Raw genomic sequence first — 15,858 nt, 5'->3', positions numbered from 1 at the left:
CAACGGTATAATTAAATCTCCTCGGAGCTATTAAAGCATATCGCACCAAGTTATTATTATTAATATAACAGTATTATCTCGAACAAGTTAACCAAAATATCACAAGATTATGTAACTTTTCCAACCGGCTCTCAGATTTGAGAAAATGCAGTAACTGATATAACTACATTCTCTCTTTGAACATAGATAAGTTTTTAGAGGTACCTTACGCGATATATTTTACTTTGCCTAAATCCTGTATGATTGACGACTTTACTAGATTCTATTGATGAAACCAATGATCTTAGTATTAGTTTTACTTCGAATATCTCTTTTAATAGTCATATTAGCTTTATTTTCAGCAAAACGTATTTAGTTCTGGTTTTTATCAGATGCCAATGTTTTAGATTTCTGATCCCTACACGCTTAAGCCACTTTGTACAGATGTCGTTCGTCGAATTTGGAGAACGGTACTCTCATTTGGAGACCCTACTAACTGACAACTACCATCAAAAGAGACGAACGTGTTCTAAAGATTTTTCTTAGATCCGCTTTACTTACATTCAACTTTCAAGGGTCAGTGCTACATATTCTTCCCGTTTGATTTTAATAAATTTAGTAAAGTCGCTAGGAACTAGGCGTGTTGTGCGCACTCTTCGAGGTTCAAATATCGGCTAGGAGCACTACCCTGTGACTGTACATATCTTTCACGCCTCTGAGCAGCTAAGGAAGTACACTTAGCGATACAATAAAAGTTGTGGAAAAGCTGCTGACGAAACAAGCAGCTTATAATTTTACTACACTAGGCTCTCAAACTTGCTAACTGAAAGCAATGTGGCTGAGTTATGTGAGCATATTTCTCTCCAATTACGTACCACTGCTGACACTATAGATTTCCATAGACAACACGCTTCCTCGGAAAAGAAGAAGCTTGCCTATAGCGCCACGATGCCTACTATGTCGTTATTGTGACGCAAAGAAGAAAGAGAAGGAAAAATTTGCCGCAACACGACGTGAGGGCATGGAGCTTCAATTAGCGTACAATTACTGGCGTATGTTGGTGATATGTATATTATCGGACTTAACAAAAGCGTCGTGAGTTCTGGCTTCTCTCGACTATGAGAAAGTGGGTATTATAATAAAAGAGGATAATGCGAAGTAGTTGCTGTAATCCAAGAAATAATCGCAGCTTGGTATCCACGTGACTGTTGACAGAAATAAATTCGGGACTGTAATTAACAAAGGTCAGGATAATTTTAATTTTTTTCCAGATAGTGGTAGTTTGTAACGGAACTTGCTAATAAATACATCCGTATGGAGTAAATTTTCCCAAATGTACCACGCAAAAAGGTTGTTAACAACGGGTTTCCAAGATACAGGGGCTTGAACATTTATTGTTTTATCATACGTACATGATAAACGATTTTTGAAATCGTATTTATAAATACACCTTCCGTGGTTTTCAATAAACGTTAGTGATGTTTAAAACAAATTTTTTTATCATTTTCATTCAATATTTTACCCCTCGCCGAGGTTCAGAAACGCACATATGTAAGTGTATTTCCGCTATGAAAAAATTCTAATTAAATATACATCTGCTTGCAGATGCCGTTCGGCATCGGCATAGAACAGGTTTTAGGAAAAACAAGTAAAATATCTAACTTCGGATGTAACCAAACATCAAACACTCAGCTGAGAGTTTTCATCGTATGGTTGGTTTGGCTTTAGTTGTTTGAAACAAGGTATTATCAAAAGTGGGCATCATTAGCAGTATTTTTTTTTTTGAAATGTTTATACATCTACATTTGCGGGTAAAAGAACGCTTATCATCATTTAGATAATAGGCGTGTGTTTTTTTTACATGTAAATGTCTATACGCTTAAACTTTATATGGACTGCTAAGCGTCAAACTTTAAATACACCTCTGAAAATACTGCGCATAAAATGTGTACTACTAAATCTCGATACGCATTATACTCCGATTTAACTGAAATATGTGTTCATGTTTCACCCTCTACACTATTTCTACGTATTCTATGTGTGTCCACAATTCATCGCAACTGATTCAGCTATATGTTATACCCTATGGCCATCAGAGGGTTGTGTCTCCGCTTTTCGGGACACCCTGTGGCTGTAGCTAGTTGTTTAACCACTGCCGCTAGATGGGTCTTCTAAGCATTATCTAAGCGAGGATAGGCGTTTTTTTACGCGCAAACGTAAACGTATACGCGTGTATAAAAAAACACGGCTAATGTTTACGAGACCCATTTAGCGGCATTTATTGAAGACCCGCGGCAGTGGTAAATAACTCGTTATAAAACAGGGTGTACTGCATAGCGGAGTCACGCACCTCTGTTGGTCATAGTGTATAACCTATAGCTGAATCGGTTCGGCTAAGTTTAGATAAAGTTACATAATTTGCAGTCCATATAAAATTTAAGTGCATGTGTACATACATGTAAAAAAATACATATATTATCAATCGATCTTACCCATTTTTATCAGAATTGTACCCATTTATAAAGGAAGTAACTGTGCTAGGATTTTTCACGATAGGTAAATTTTCCTTTCAGTTATGGCTTTCCAAACATAGAAGAATGATTGAATGAAAAAAATAAAATTTTTTTCGCATTTTTTGTACAAAAGCGGTCACGATCCTTATTCGATTTCGTCCATTTTTCACAAAATTATTTAGGGTTATAAGAAAGATATATTTACTTAAGTTTGTCATGATACACAAACTGGTCTTTGAGTTATGTTTCTGGCGAACCGTGAAATAATTAGACCAAAACTGATTCGGTTTCAGACCTGATAAATCTACCCATACCAGAGTTACACTGAATTCTGGAGAAGTCCCACGACTTCAAAGCAGTTTTTGAAAGTGAGAATAGAAGTTACATGTCTTTTGCTTTCTCTGAATTTCAGTTCCCTGCTCGGCTTATATGGCAATTACAGCGAGTGCTGAAAATATTCTTAAATAACATTGGCATTAACAAAGGAGCTGTAATTTCTCCCTCTCCCTTGCTGACATGCTCCGCACCATCTAAAATTTCCCAGGCGGCTTAAGTATAAAAGATGATAAATGAAATTCTAACAACATTCTCCGCAAAAAAATTATTTTATAAAACAGGTTTAAATTTTTTATGGTTTTATAACACATTTTCTGACGTAACCTAAATTGTCGAAAAATGTTTGCAACTAACTAATTAAATTATATTCAAGAGTTCTGCTCCCCTTTTTTGTTTATTAAAGTTTTCGTTCGCGGGACTTAAAGCAAAAAAAAAAAAAAAATAACCAAGTTTAATAGAATGAATACGCAGTGGTAAAGCACAAATAATTTTAATTATTTAAAGTATTAGTCAAATCTGCTGAAAAAACATATTGAAATTAAAATTTTGCATACAAGTTTTAAATATTTAATTTTGAATATAAAATAAATATACAATAACGACCTCATAAACAACTAGAGCAAATAGATATTTAAATACAAACATACTGTATTTGGCTTTTTCGAATTATTTTCTTTTGAAGTTTTTAGATTGTTAATGCACTCACCAGCCATTATATTTGTAAAATGATTATTTTAAAAGTTATTTTCACATTATATTGATGTATGTAGAAGAAAATAATTTAATGTTCAACCGCGTCAACTTTTATATTGACAGCCAAGCAGCAATTAAGACAATAGTCTCGCATAGCACAGCATCTAAAAGTGTGTTAAGGGTGTAAGCAAACCCTGGAAAGAATTGAGACAGGGAGAAGCATACATCAGTATTGAGTCTCAGGGCATATGGGAATAGATGGGAATGAAAAAGCGAATGAACCAGCTAAAAATGGCGCATCTCTCGAAGCTTGCCCCTGGACGTCCCAATTAGATTAGGCGCCATGAAGAAAAGGCGATAGTTGCACATAATCGAACAAGCGGGAAAGGCGTGGACCCAAACTTGGGATTGTAAGTTGTCAAAGATCTTATGTTGTTGTTGTTGTTGTTGTAGCAGTGCTTCGCCCCATCCAATAGGTGCGGCCCATCACAAATTGTCATCAATGTCTTCTAAGGGGAGTCCAGGGAAACTTGCTGTTTCAACAGGGGTGGACCATAATGTGAGAGGTGTTAGAGGCGTTGGTTCCACATTAAAATTGAACAGATGGTTGGTGTCATGTGGGGACAAATTGCAGGCACGGCATACATTTTGTATGTTGGGGTTGATTCTGGATAAGTAAGAGTTTAACCTGTTACAGTATCCAGATCGAAGTTGGGCTAGAGTGACTCGCGTCTCCCTGGGGGTGTGCATTCCTCTTCCGCAAGCTTTGGGTACTGTACTTTGAGTACTGGATTCACCGGGAAATTTCCGCCATAAAGGCCCGACGTCTGTGTGTGGAGTTCGCTGAGAACCTGCTTGTGTTTTTTTTTTGCTTCATACGGCTGTGTTCTCAGGTGCCGTATTTCCTTATAGTGCTTACGGAGGTGACTCCTTAGCCCCTGGGCGGTGTTGGCTCATCAACCAGATGTCTGTTGGGATGGCCAGGTTTCTGGGTATTCAACAGGAACTGTTTGGTTAGCATCTCATTTCTCTCCCTGATGGGGAATATTCTCGCCTCATTATGTAGATCGTGTTCTGGGGATATAAGAAGACAGCCCGTGGCGGTTCTAAAAACAGTATTTTGGCAGTCGTGTGACTTGTTCCAGTGTGTAGTTTTTAGGCTTGGCGATCATATAGGGGACGCGTAGCATGCAATCGGCTGGCCAATTGCTTTGTAAGTGGTAATGAGGGTTTTTTGTCTTTTCCCAAAGTACTACCAGCAAGATATTTGAGGATTTTATTACGGCTCTGGATTTTCGGCACAATTGCGGCTGGATGCTCACCAAAATGTAGATCCTGATCAAACGTCAAACCCAAGATTTTGGGGTGTTGGACAGTCGGCAGCGTAGTGCCATCGACGTGGACGTTCAAAATGGTCGACATTTGGGCGACCATGTTGTAAATGAGGTCGCGGAGGATTTAGTCGGTGATAATGCCAGGTTTCGCGAGGCGAAAAAACTGGAGATATCAGGGAGGTAACCGTTTATTCTGTTGCAAAACTCAGGCGTAGACTACGAGACGTCCTTGGGCGTAAACAACAAGGAGCCACAAAAGATGTATAAAAGTTACGTGAACGTAGGGTTTTGGGATCTAGCCCAGAACAACCTGTCCGATGCAACCATCCCTTACACGAGACACACTGACAAGAGTATGACCGTCCTAAAAAGATTCTTTTCCGGCAGACGCAAAACAACCATTTCTCAGGACCGTGGGCAGGAGACGGACCCGGATTGGATTCGATACCTTCCCGGAGCAAGAAAATATGGAGCAGTCCCGCTGCAAGGAGCTGCTGGGAGAATGACAATTTGTGGAAGGGACGTAAGAAATTAAATGGGGTTACACTGAAATGATAGTCCTTGGTCGGGAAAAATCCCGATTCGTTGAGTTTTCTTTGAGTATTCAATATGTGTCAGCTTAATCTCGTCAGTTGTTTATCTTGGTCTGTTATAATATCTATAAAAATAAAAACTTTGAGTTGAATAAGTTGACATTAAATTCGATATGTAGGTATTACTACCATAGACTAACAGAGTTACTCCTATCATTAAAAAGATAAACCTCTACACTCATGAGGGGTATCCTGACTATACATTGTCTTCTGGCGTCACATGCTTTTAAAGTTGGGTAGGGCAGTGATAGCAGATGTAGAAAGTGCGAGTTTGAGGAGGAAACGATCTAGCACATATTGTGCTCGTGCTCTTTGCTTGTCAGGCTAATTAGGAGTGATACAGCTGTCAGATCTAGAAGCAGCAAGTGGCATAGGTCCCAGAAAACTTCAAGTATTTTTTAAAAGGACGAATGTATTTTTTGTGACATGAGTCCTTGATAAGTTAACAGTTTGATCGTTCAACAAATTTCTGGTAATACAACGGTCGCCTGTGAGGTATGTGAGGTACTGAAAAACCGGTCAGTTCAACCTAACCTAACCTTTGTTAAAACTTAAATATCGAATAAACATTTTTCGTTTCTTCTGGTCCATCTATATATATGTCATGTAGTATTGTCATGGGGTTTTGAGGTATGTTCTTAGTTTCAAGAACTTAGTTCTATGGGAACTCAAATATCCGTCGCAAGACTACACACGTCGTAAATGGGCTTTCAAATTAGCTCGATATTTGCTCCATATAGAAAACTCTTTTATCCTAATTATTACGACCTAATAGAGGTCAAATTTTCGTTCAAAGTATCAGGTCCCTGTCTAATCGGGAAGTTCCTTAAAACTCGAATGCAAAATTTCCAAGCGCCGACGATATTTTTTAATTTTCATTGGTCCACCTTGCGAAAATTTTTTCGTTTATGATGCATTGTTTTGGGGCTCTGAAGTAAGTTCTTAGTTGTAAATGGACTTTATAAGTATCTTTAAATGACTCGATCCCTGTCCCATCTAAAAAACTGTTTTATACAAAATATTACAACGTAGTAAAGCCTGAAGCTATGTTCACAATTTCAGATCACTGGGTTAGAGGGAAGTTCCTCGAAAGCAAAAGTTCCAACTTCGGATGATTCTTAGAACTTTCTCGATTTCTGAACCACCTAGCATGAGTTAAACTGTCATCTGGTTCCGATGTGTGTTCCAAGCTTCAAGACTCCAGCTCTCCAGGAAGTTACACAAAAATGGATTGCAAGATTCTCCAAATTTTTATGGAAATTGGCGGAATACATCCAACTAGTTCTGAAAAATTCCACCTTTATAAATACACTGCGCGCCATAGTAAATATCTATTTCAAAACAAGAAGTGGAAAGAAGAGAGCCTTTCCAATTTTTCACCATGAAAGGATATAACTATGACAGAGTAAAAAAGGCAATATTCTGTCTGATAAATAACACAAGGCCGGACAATTTCGCACTACCCGTAGATGGATTGCAGTGTGAATATGCTTAAAGAGTAGGTTAAAAGCAAAAATTAACTATTTTGCGAAGTATGGTCGACCGATGCATTTCATGCTTTGTCCAATCCACAAGAAATAAAAACGCACCAATTATCACAAACCCAAGAATCTCAGTATCGCACTGAAGGTTTTACCTAGCGTAAATACAGATTGAAGGCCACAAAAAGCTGGTTGCATTTTATTTTTGATGCTGGTAAGTATGTACCTCGAAATCTGTAGAGGTCTTACGATAGGAGGAATAAGTCATAAAATGGGAACTTACACGGTAGCTCGCGTTATACCCGAAACCAAATTATACGAGTTAAAATAACCTTCTGGCTTAGATTTAAAATCTGCAGGCAATATGTTTTTATGGTTACATCTTTTAAATACTTCAAAATTAACTAAAATAATTTTATGACCGAAGGAGACTGACCCGCAAATCTAAAGTTTCGCACCACAGGTTAAATGACTACGTTTGCACTGGATCGGATGCAGAGCGGAACAGTTGGCAGCCACATTTGTACTTGAAGCGCAGAAGTCTAAGCTCAAGGCTGCTACTATTTCAGAACCCCCTACGACTGAACTAGTTCAAAGTGTAAGTTGAAAGCACTGCTAGGGGACCGAATTAAAGGTACTACTGTCCCTTAATGCGATAGTTCTGCGCTACTCGGAAGGAGTGTTGTTCACCGCAGATGTACTATAGAATATATGATATTTCTAAAAATTCCCATACGCTGAGCTCTATAGGTCGGTTTATTATCAAAATGCAATACTCATTTTGAAGCATTTTTATATATAAACTCAAAATTTCGAAATATAGGAAGTCTTAAAACACAATTTGGCGGGATTTCTCAGAGAAATTAACCAAATTACAGGAGGCGTTATTTGATTTACGAATGAAATATGAGGGTCCGGCTAAGAATGTGATTCTATCGGAACCCGCCTATGTAAGAAAAGGAAGAGGGCGGCCCCCACTCCGCTGGAAGGACCAGGTGGAAAATGTTTTAAACATCCTTGGTGTGACCAATTGGCGCCAGTTGGCAGAGCGAAGAAGCGACTGGCGCGCCTTGTTGGACGGACATAACCGTTTAAACGGTTAAGCGCCAATTAAGAAAGTAAGTTATTTGACTTGAGTAATCGACACCTCAATACTGTGCCCACGAACTCGAAACCTAAGAAGGTACTTGTACGAGGTAATCCACTACGAATACTACTCGTTACTCGTATCGGAACAATAGTATTGCCGACACTTTTTTAACACGCTTATATTAGCTTCACTTGTGTGTATGTTTGTTTATATTTGAGGTGTACTTGAAAAAAAAAACAAAAAGAATTTTTCAAATTCATTTTATAAAGAACAAAAATAGCAAAGGCGCTGTTTTATTTAAGTTTATGTTCTTTTCCAATTCCAAAATATCACTTACTAGCAATTTCGTTCAAATCCAATAAAAAACATCTTTTTTGTTGTTTATTGCCAATAATAGACTTTAAAATGTATTTAATCTTTTCCAATTAGTTTAAAAATTTCTTTACTTGGCTTTTTAATTTTTTCTCTTTGAAATCATTTTTATTTATAAGAAACTTAAATATGTATAACTAAATTTATCAGTCTATTTAACAACTTTTTGAAATTAATTATTATTTTGTTTTATTATTTTGAAGTCCAAAAAGAAATCAAACGCTATAAGAATGTGTGTACTTTGAAATGATTAACCACACTCGCAAGCACTCTTACATTCTATGAGTTCTATTATTAGTCACAATTTTCATTTGCGTTAGTTTTTGCTTGCCTCGCTTTGCTTAGTGATTACATTTTATTAATTTAATAAATTTTTGTTAAATATTATAACTAATTAGTAGTTTTACATGGTTTATTTGTTTTGCTTTCCAAATTACTTTTGCTTTTAAATTTTTACAAATTGTTATTTTACTCGCTCAATACCTATGTACATACAAATGCATAATGTGCACTATAGCAATTGCCCTGATTATGGGAGCTGCAATATTATAATAATACCCATTTGCATTAATTAAATTCACTGGTTGCATAGTCTGTCTCTGCCGCTTTAAGGCGTGCTAATAATTTACACACACACACACACACTTTTCTTACATTTAATCACTCTCTCACTCATACGCTTAAAAATAAATATATTCAAATATTAGCGCGCTGCTTTTGTGTTCATTGAATTACCTCGCATAATCTACACATTCAAGCAAACCGCCAAACGCGATTTACCGTCCGAAATACCATCGCCACCCAAATCCAGTTGCTGTTACGCCCACACAGTTCCATTTAATGCCGTACTCTCACTTAAAGATAGACTGGATTCGTAGTGCGCCAATTGTTCGGTTGGCTGCCGACTAATGCTGCCCGCAGAGCTAGTACTATTATTGCTGCTGTTGGTTGCGCTGCTGCTATGACTATTGTTACTACTGTTACTGCTGCATGTATTATTTGACCCTGTTGTAGCCGTCGTTGTCGTTGTTGCGGCTGGTATTGATGTCGGTTGCGCCGCATTTACTGTTTCTTTAGTAGCAGCTGAGTTATTTGAATTTCCACAGCGGCACGTAATGCCATCATCGCTAGCTACAGCAGAATGTTTGCGCCCACCACAATTGCATGGTTTCTTGCAATTATAACTATTGTAGCACGCACCACCAACACTGCCGTTGGGCGGCGGTGTGAAATTGGACGAAAAGCTTGGATGTAAGCCACCTTTTGTGACGCGTTTTTGTGTGCCGCAACTACAGTTGTCACAATTGTTGCTGGCGTTTAACTTTTGTTGCTTGGCGTAATCGACGCTGTCATAGGTAGGTGTATTGACGCTACCTACATGACCGTTGGACAAGGTACCCACATAAGCGGGCACAGCATATTCATGCTGATGATGCGGACGTATATGATGAGGATGATCGAGTGTTTTTGCGCCACCACTAAATCCAGTTCCACCCCCAAATCCTGCGCCCATATTACTAAGTAAATCATTTTTGTGCATTTTGTGTGATAGTTCGTTAAGTGTATTAAATTTGCACGCTGCTGTTGCGGTAGGTATGGGTGCGTAGCCGCGCGCTGCGATATTATGATCATTTATAGTCGCATAGTTATTGCAATCATTGTAGTGTGGTTTGTCAATAACGCCGGTACCATCACCAATACGTCCATTGGATAGACCACCCCCAGCATTCACACCCGCAGGCTGATACTCGTGTGCTGATGCGTAAATATTTACACCGGAACGACTTGTAAGGCAATTGCCAGTGATTGGCCGCTTTCGTAAATGCGGCATTGCAATACGTATTTTCTGCCAGAACTTCTTATCATCCCACTCAATACAGGTGCTTATACGCAAGTAATGACGCATATCCATGTCGATGTCGCGTTGTGGTATGTCACCATAGAGTATAAAAATTACCCGCTTACGGCGCTTTACCATCTCATGCAATGCTGATTTATATTCAAAACGTGTCCATTCGTTGTAAAGGAAATTCTTCGACAGAACCAATATGAACTGTTTGGCGCTTTCGACTGCTTCAATAATGGCATCAGTCACATACGCATTGATATCCACATCACGATAGTGTAAACACAAACGATAGCCAATGTCATGTTCAAGAGTTTGTGCCAATATTTGATTAACGAAATGCTCATCTTGCAAGCTGTAGGCGAAATATGCATCGCAAAGACGTTCTTTGTCCACTGACTCAACGAAACCAAGCGTGTTACGTCCAGCATAGCACATATTCACTATACAATTCGAATGTGCCCACATTTTAAGTTCATGTCGATAACAGAAGACACCCAAAATGAGTACGAAGAAACCAATGAAAGCACACGTGGCGACGAGTAGCAGTGGAAGTAGTTGTTCAATTTCGCTGGCATGTGCATAGGTGGTAAGTTCATCTTCACGCAGAGTACACTTGGTACCGTTTTTCTCACGCAAAACGCTGGTAGCATTATTGTAAACACATGAAACACGTGCTGCGTCGACAATTTTCTCTGCCGTCTGTGCGAGGTATGTACGGAAACGCATTAAGTAACTACATTCGCAGCTCCATTGATTATCTGCTAGACCGATTTCGACCAGATATGGATTATGTGCCAGCTGCCACACCTCGAAATGCATTAAACGATTTCCATCTAAGCGTAGCACTTCAAGCTTGCGAAGCGCTTGAAAACTAACGTTCCCTACGCTTGTTATATGGTTATTCTGCAAGTAGAGCTCTCGTAGATTTTCCAAGTTGTTAAACTCATCGCCGCGCACTTCAGCTATCCGATTGTCTTCCAAATGAAGCACTGTCAATCTGCGCAAGCCACTGAATGTTGTATTGTGCAAATATTGTACATTCGAATTGTTTACATAAAGCACTGCGAGATTTTTGCGCCCTAGAAAGGTATGTCCCGGCAGCTCGATAAAATTATTACCATCAATATATAGCTCTGTAGTATCCATCGGAACTTTTCGTGGTATTTGCGTATAACTAGCACCAGAACACTCAACAATGTTTGTTGACCATGTCTGATCGTGGAAACATATACAGTTGGTGGGGCAGGTCATCTCACAGTCACAAGCGTCAAACTCACAGCAATGGCAGACAGCAAAACAATGTGTCTTATAGGTGCAGAGAAAATGTTTTGGCTCCGCGTCAACGAGTGGTATATAAGCGCGTTCACGATTGTTCAACAACTTGCAATAAATGGTCTCTAAATCCATAATACGCGGATACTGACGCGATTTGATTTGATTGATTTTTTGCAGCCAGTCTATATTGCAATCGCATGTGAACGGATTACCACCAATGTAGAACTCTGGCAGTGAGCGTAACTCATGCACAGGTAGTATGCGAAGGGACTTGATATCAAGTGTGCTAATTTGGTTAGCGTAGAGGTCCACTCGTGTCAAGTTGGACTTGTGCATGAAGGTGTCGGGATCGACGATGTGTAAGAGGTTGTCGTTTAGGAAGAGCAATTCGATGGAGTTTGGTATTGAAGAAGGTGAAATACGTTGAATTTGATTGAAGCTGGCATCCAATGTTTGCAGTCGAATTTGCGTATCCAAACTAAAACGATTCGAAAGCTCTCCCAGCCGATTCTTGTGTAGATCAAGCCACTGCAGAGTATTGGGTACATGCGCATAATCGAAATGTTCCAAACGGTTATCTGATATATTTAGCCATAAAAGCGAAGGCATATTACTAAAAAGCCCATTAATTTCACTGAGATCGTTGCCATCCAAGCGTATTGCTTGTATACTCGAAGTCATCTCAAAAGCACCGGGTTCTACAACAGCTATACGATTGCGTGCCAGATTGAGTATTTGCAGGTTAGGCAAATCTTTAAAAGCATTCATTGTTATATTCTCTAGATAATTGCCTATTAAACGCAGTCCATAGAGATTACCCAAACCTTTGAAAGCATTCTCCTCTAACACTGCAATCATATTCTCGCCAAGATCAACAGTACGCAGCAAACGCATATTCCTGAGAGCAAGCGGTACTGTCTTCAGTTGATTACCATTGAGGTTGAGATCTTGCAATGAGCTGCAATTTCGAAATGCATCAGGATGTACGCCTATTAGTGCGTTATTATCCAGCGATAACAACGAGAGTACATACAGGCCATTAAGCGAGTAGGCGTCAAGATATTTGAGGCGATTATGAGATAGAAGTAAAGTATGTAGGTTGTTCATTGGTGCAAATGTATCCGCAACAATATTTTCCAATTGGTTGTGACGTAGATTGAGAATTTGTAATGTATATAGATCTGTAAAGATTTCTGGTTCCAGCTTTGTAAGCTTATTGTGTGAGAGATTGAGTAGTACGAGGCGTATAAGTCCAACAAAAGTGCTGCGATCGATCCAGGTTGAAGTTATCTGATTGTGTGAGAGGTCAAGTGCTTGCAGTTGATCAAGATTTGAGAAAAGCTTTGGTGAGAGTACACTAATCGAATTGTTTTGTAAATAGACTTCTTGTATGGAACCGGATTGTTCGGCAAACAGCTCAGAGGGCAATGCGACTATTTTATTTGAAGCCAGATTGATTATTTGTAAGTTCTTCAAACCACTCAAAGCTTTATCAGCTATCATAGAAATCTCGTTATTGTTCCCTTGTAACACGCGTAACCGACGTAGCATTCCAAAGCCGTTGGCAGGCAATAGTACAAAATGGTTATAGGATACATCTAAAATTTCCAAGTCCAAGCTGCAGCTACTAGTGCTACCGCTACTCGACGATTGCTGGCGCTTAGTTGTGGTGATCTCTGGTGTGGCAACTGTTGAATGCTCAGCGCCGCCGCCACTATTCGCTTGATCTCTACTGTGATCGCGAAAACCCAACTCATTTACATCTTGCAAGCGATTCTCACTCATATTCAGCGAAGACAAACCGTTCAATGCGCAAAAAATATTATCCGGCAGTGACCAAATGTTGTTCGATGACAAATCCAATCGTTCCAAATTCTTTACCATCGCAAACGCATTCGCCTCAATTTCAAAATTAATTGTTGGCCACAGTATATTATTAGTACGCAGTGTAAGATTACGTAGCTGCGTTAAGCCTTCAAGCACATAACGATTGAATTTAGCCAATTTGCAATATTGTATTGAAAGCTCCTGCAAACGTACCAAATGTGAAAAGGAGCGCGCCTCCAATGAACTTTTTGCCATAATTTCATCATTGCATAGAACATGCAACGCCACCGTATGCTCAGGAGGAATAACGCTAAAATTGGTTGTATCGAATTCGCTATTGACGGTGCGTAGATTACATGTGAGCGCGATTTCTGGATGATCAGGACCTGCTGCTGGTAGAAAGTGGCAATCGTCAGGAGCATCGTAGCGTGGATCCTGCTGACCATCAATGCCTGCCAGCATACCGCCTGCTAGGCCTGGTTGCAAGTTAGCACCACCAAATTGTGTAGCAATAGTCGGTTTCTTGAGTTGCGAATGCGTCACGCCCGCTTCACCCATAATGGCATTCGAGTGTTGTTGATGAGCTTGCTGGCTCACCGTTTGCTTCTGTTGAGCTTGTTTTGGCGTTGCAGCATGTTGTTGTGGTTGTTGCTGTTGCATGCTAGGCGCTTGCTGCATTAATTGCTGTTGTTGTTGCATATTAACGCTAACTATTAGTGTTAATAGTAAAATTGCTATTGTCGCATTTTGGTAAAATTGATGTGTCGTTTGTTGTTGTTGAGAGTAGTATTTGGCCATTTTAGATGTGTTTGAGAAACAGTGACAGTTAGTTTTAGGTGCAATTATATCAAAAGTACGAACTAATAGGAATGTGATACAAAGATTTGGTTTGAGAAATTAAAGGTAGGTAAGGGTATAATTGTTACTTTTGACCTCAAATATTTAGTTCTTTAGTATTTATTGTTGTTTTGCACATTTTATACATTGTCAACTTAAGTATGCCACACACTCTTCACACTGCCACATTTATTGTACCCTTTTTTTGATGCTTTTCAGCATTTACTGTTCCTTGTAGCGAGTCAAGATTGGCACGCATTGCTTTTCATTAAATTTTTTGTTGGTAAGGATTATTCAAACACTCTGTCACATATGTGAAACATTTATTTTATTTTAAATCTCTACTTTCAGAAAATTTAGGTGCTATTACTCGTTACACGAAGTTTTCTGATATTTATATTTAATCTTGCCCATTAGCCGTGCGCCCACAAAGAAATACCAAAACAAAAAATTTAGGAGCACAAAATTGGAGCACTTCGTCGTTAAGGCTTTCGTGTCGTTCTTTAGTCGGTTTGATGCTTTGTGAGTGAGTCCTTTCGCTGTTATTTGGCCATTTTCAGCAAACACTACAGTTCGTTTAGCTCGTGAAAGTTCACGAAATTCACACAATCACACTCAGCTTTTAGAAAAGCACTTCCAAAAATGCCTCACTATCCACTCGGAAATTTTTATTTTTTTTTTTTCGGGTGTATCTACTCTTGCATACGCGTTGCCAATTAAGTTCGCTAACCACAAAATGTGAATAATGAATTTTTAGTCAAACGAAATTAATTTGTAAATAATTTTCTTTCGTTTTCCAAGAGTTGCGCGTACGTTTTTCGTCACTCGCGCCGTGGCATAGCATTTATATTAACATAGTTTCAATTTGTAGATACTGCAACAATATCTATGTAAGTAAATATACACTTCGGCTACTCGGCTACAGATGCTTTTATCAAGTGAAGTATGATGTTGTTTTTGTTTTTTTAAATTTATTGTTGTTTTTATAGAAAGACGCGCCCGAAATAAAATTTTTTAACAAAACACAGATTTTACTGCCAATTACAATAATTACTTATTATTTGATTCACTAAATTTAGCTACTTCAATTAATTTTCAAAAACTACAACACCGCAATTTTCTAGTTTTCTTTCACATAATTCCAATTGCTTTTTATATGTACGTGTAAACTGTTTTGCTGCGGTTACGTCTACAATATTTTAACGTTTACGTGTCCTGCAAATCGGCATTCTATTCGAAGACTGAAAAGTTTCACGCACTGAGCTAACCTTTTATAGTACAAAGTAACACAGTCTCTAAGTGGCATATATTTTGTTAATGAAGAATTGGAGAGTAGAAGAGTTTGTATTTTATTTCACTCCATGTACGTGTCCATAGGCTAACTGTTTCTTTGTTTGTCGTGAGAGGACAAAATTTCACTTTGTTAGCCGAGAGCAAATGTGAACGAGAGAAAAACTCGAGCACAACGCTCAACTCTTGAAATAATAATTTATAGTAAAAGGACTCGTCGTGTATCCTGCTGCCTTATAGCGAGAATAATTTTGTACAACAAAAACATTTTTTTTTTGGTTACAACGCGCTCTGACTTTGTAATAAAAATATATTTTGATTGTTCTACATATGTTTATGTATGTGCACATGCATTCAGTTATTGTGAATATTTTCAAATTTTTGGAAGT

The 15,858-nt window shown here is 38.6% G+C and overlaps 1 protein-coding gene across 1 annotated transcript; it reads right to left on the bottom strand.

Moving 5' to 3' along the window:
* Positions 1-8,477: 8,477 nt before the first annotated feature.
* On the bottom strand, positions 8,478-14,408 carry Toll-6 (Toll-like receptor 6). The gene has a single exon (XM_067757339.1). It carries the CDS (start codon positions 14,138-14,140, stop codon positions 9,209-9,211), a length of 4,932 nt encoding a protein of 1,643 aa, XP_067613440.1. The 5' UTR covers positions 14,141-14,408; the 3' UTR covers positions 8,478-9,208.
* Between the last annotated feature and the right edge of the window lie 1,450 nt (positions 14,409-15,858).

Source organism: Eurosta solidaginis, chromosome 5 (genome assembly GCF_040869045.1).
Source record: "Eurosta solidaginis isolate ZX-2024a chromosome 5, ASM4086904v1, whole genome shotgun sequence".
Taxonomy (NCBI): Eukaryota; Metazoa; Arthropoda; class Insecta; order Diptera; family Tephritidae; genus Eurosta; species Eurosta solidaginis.
Note: the sequence above shows the minus strand (reverse complement) of the source record. Positions and strands in the feature narration are given on the sequence as shown.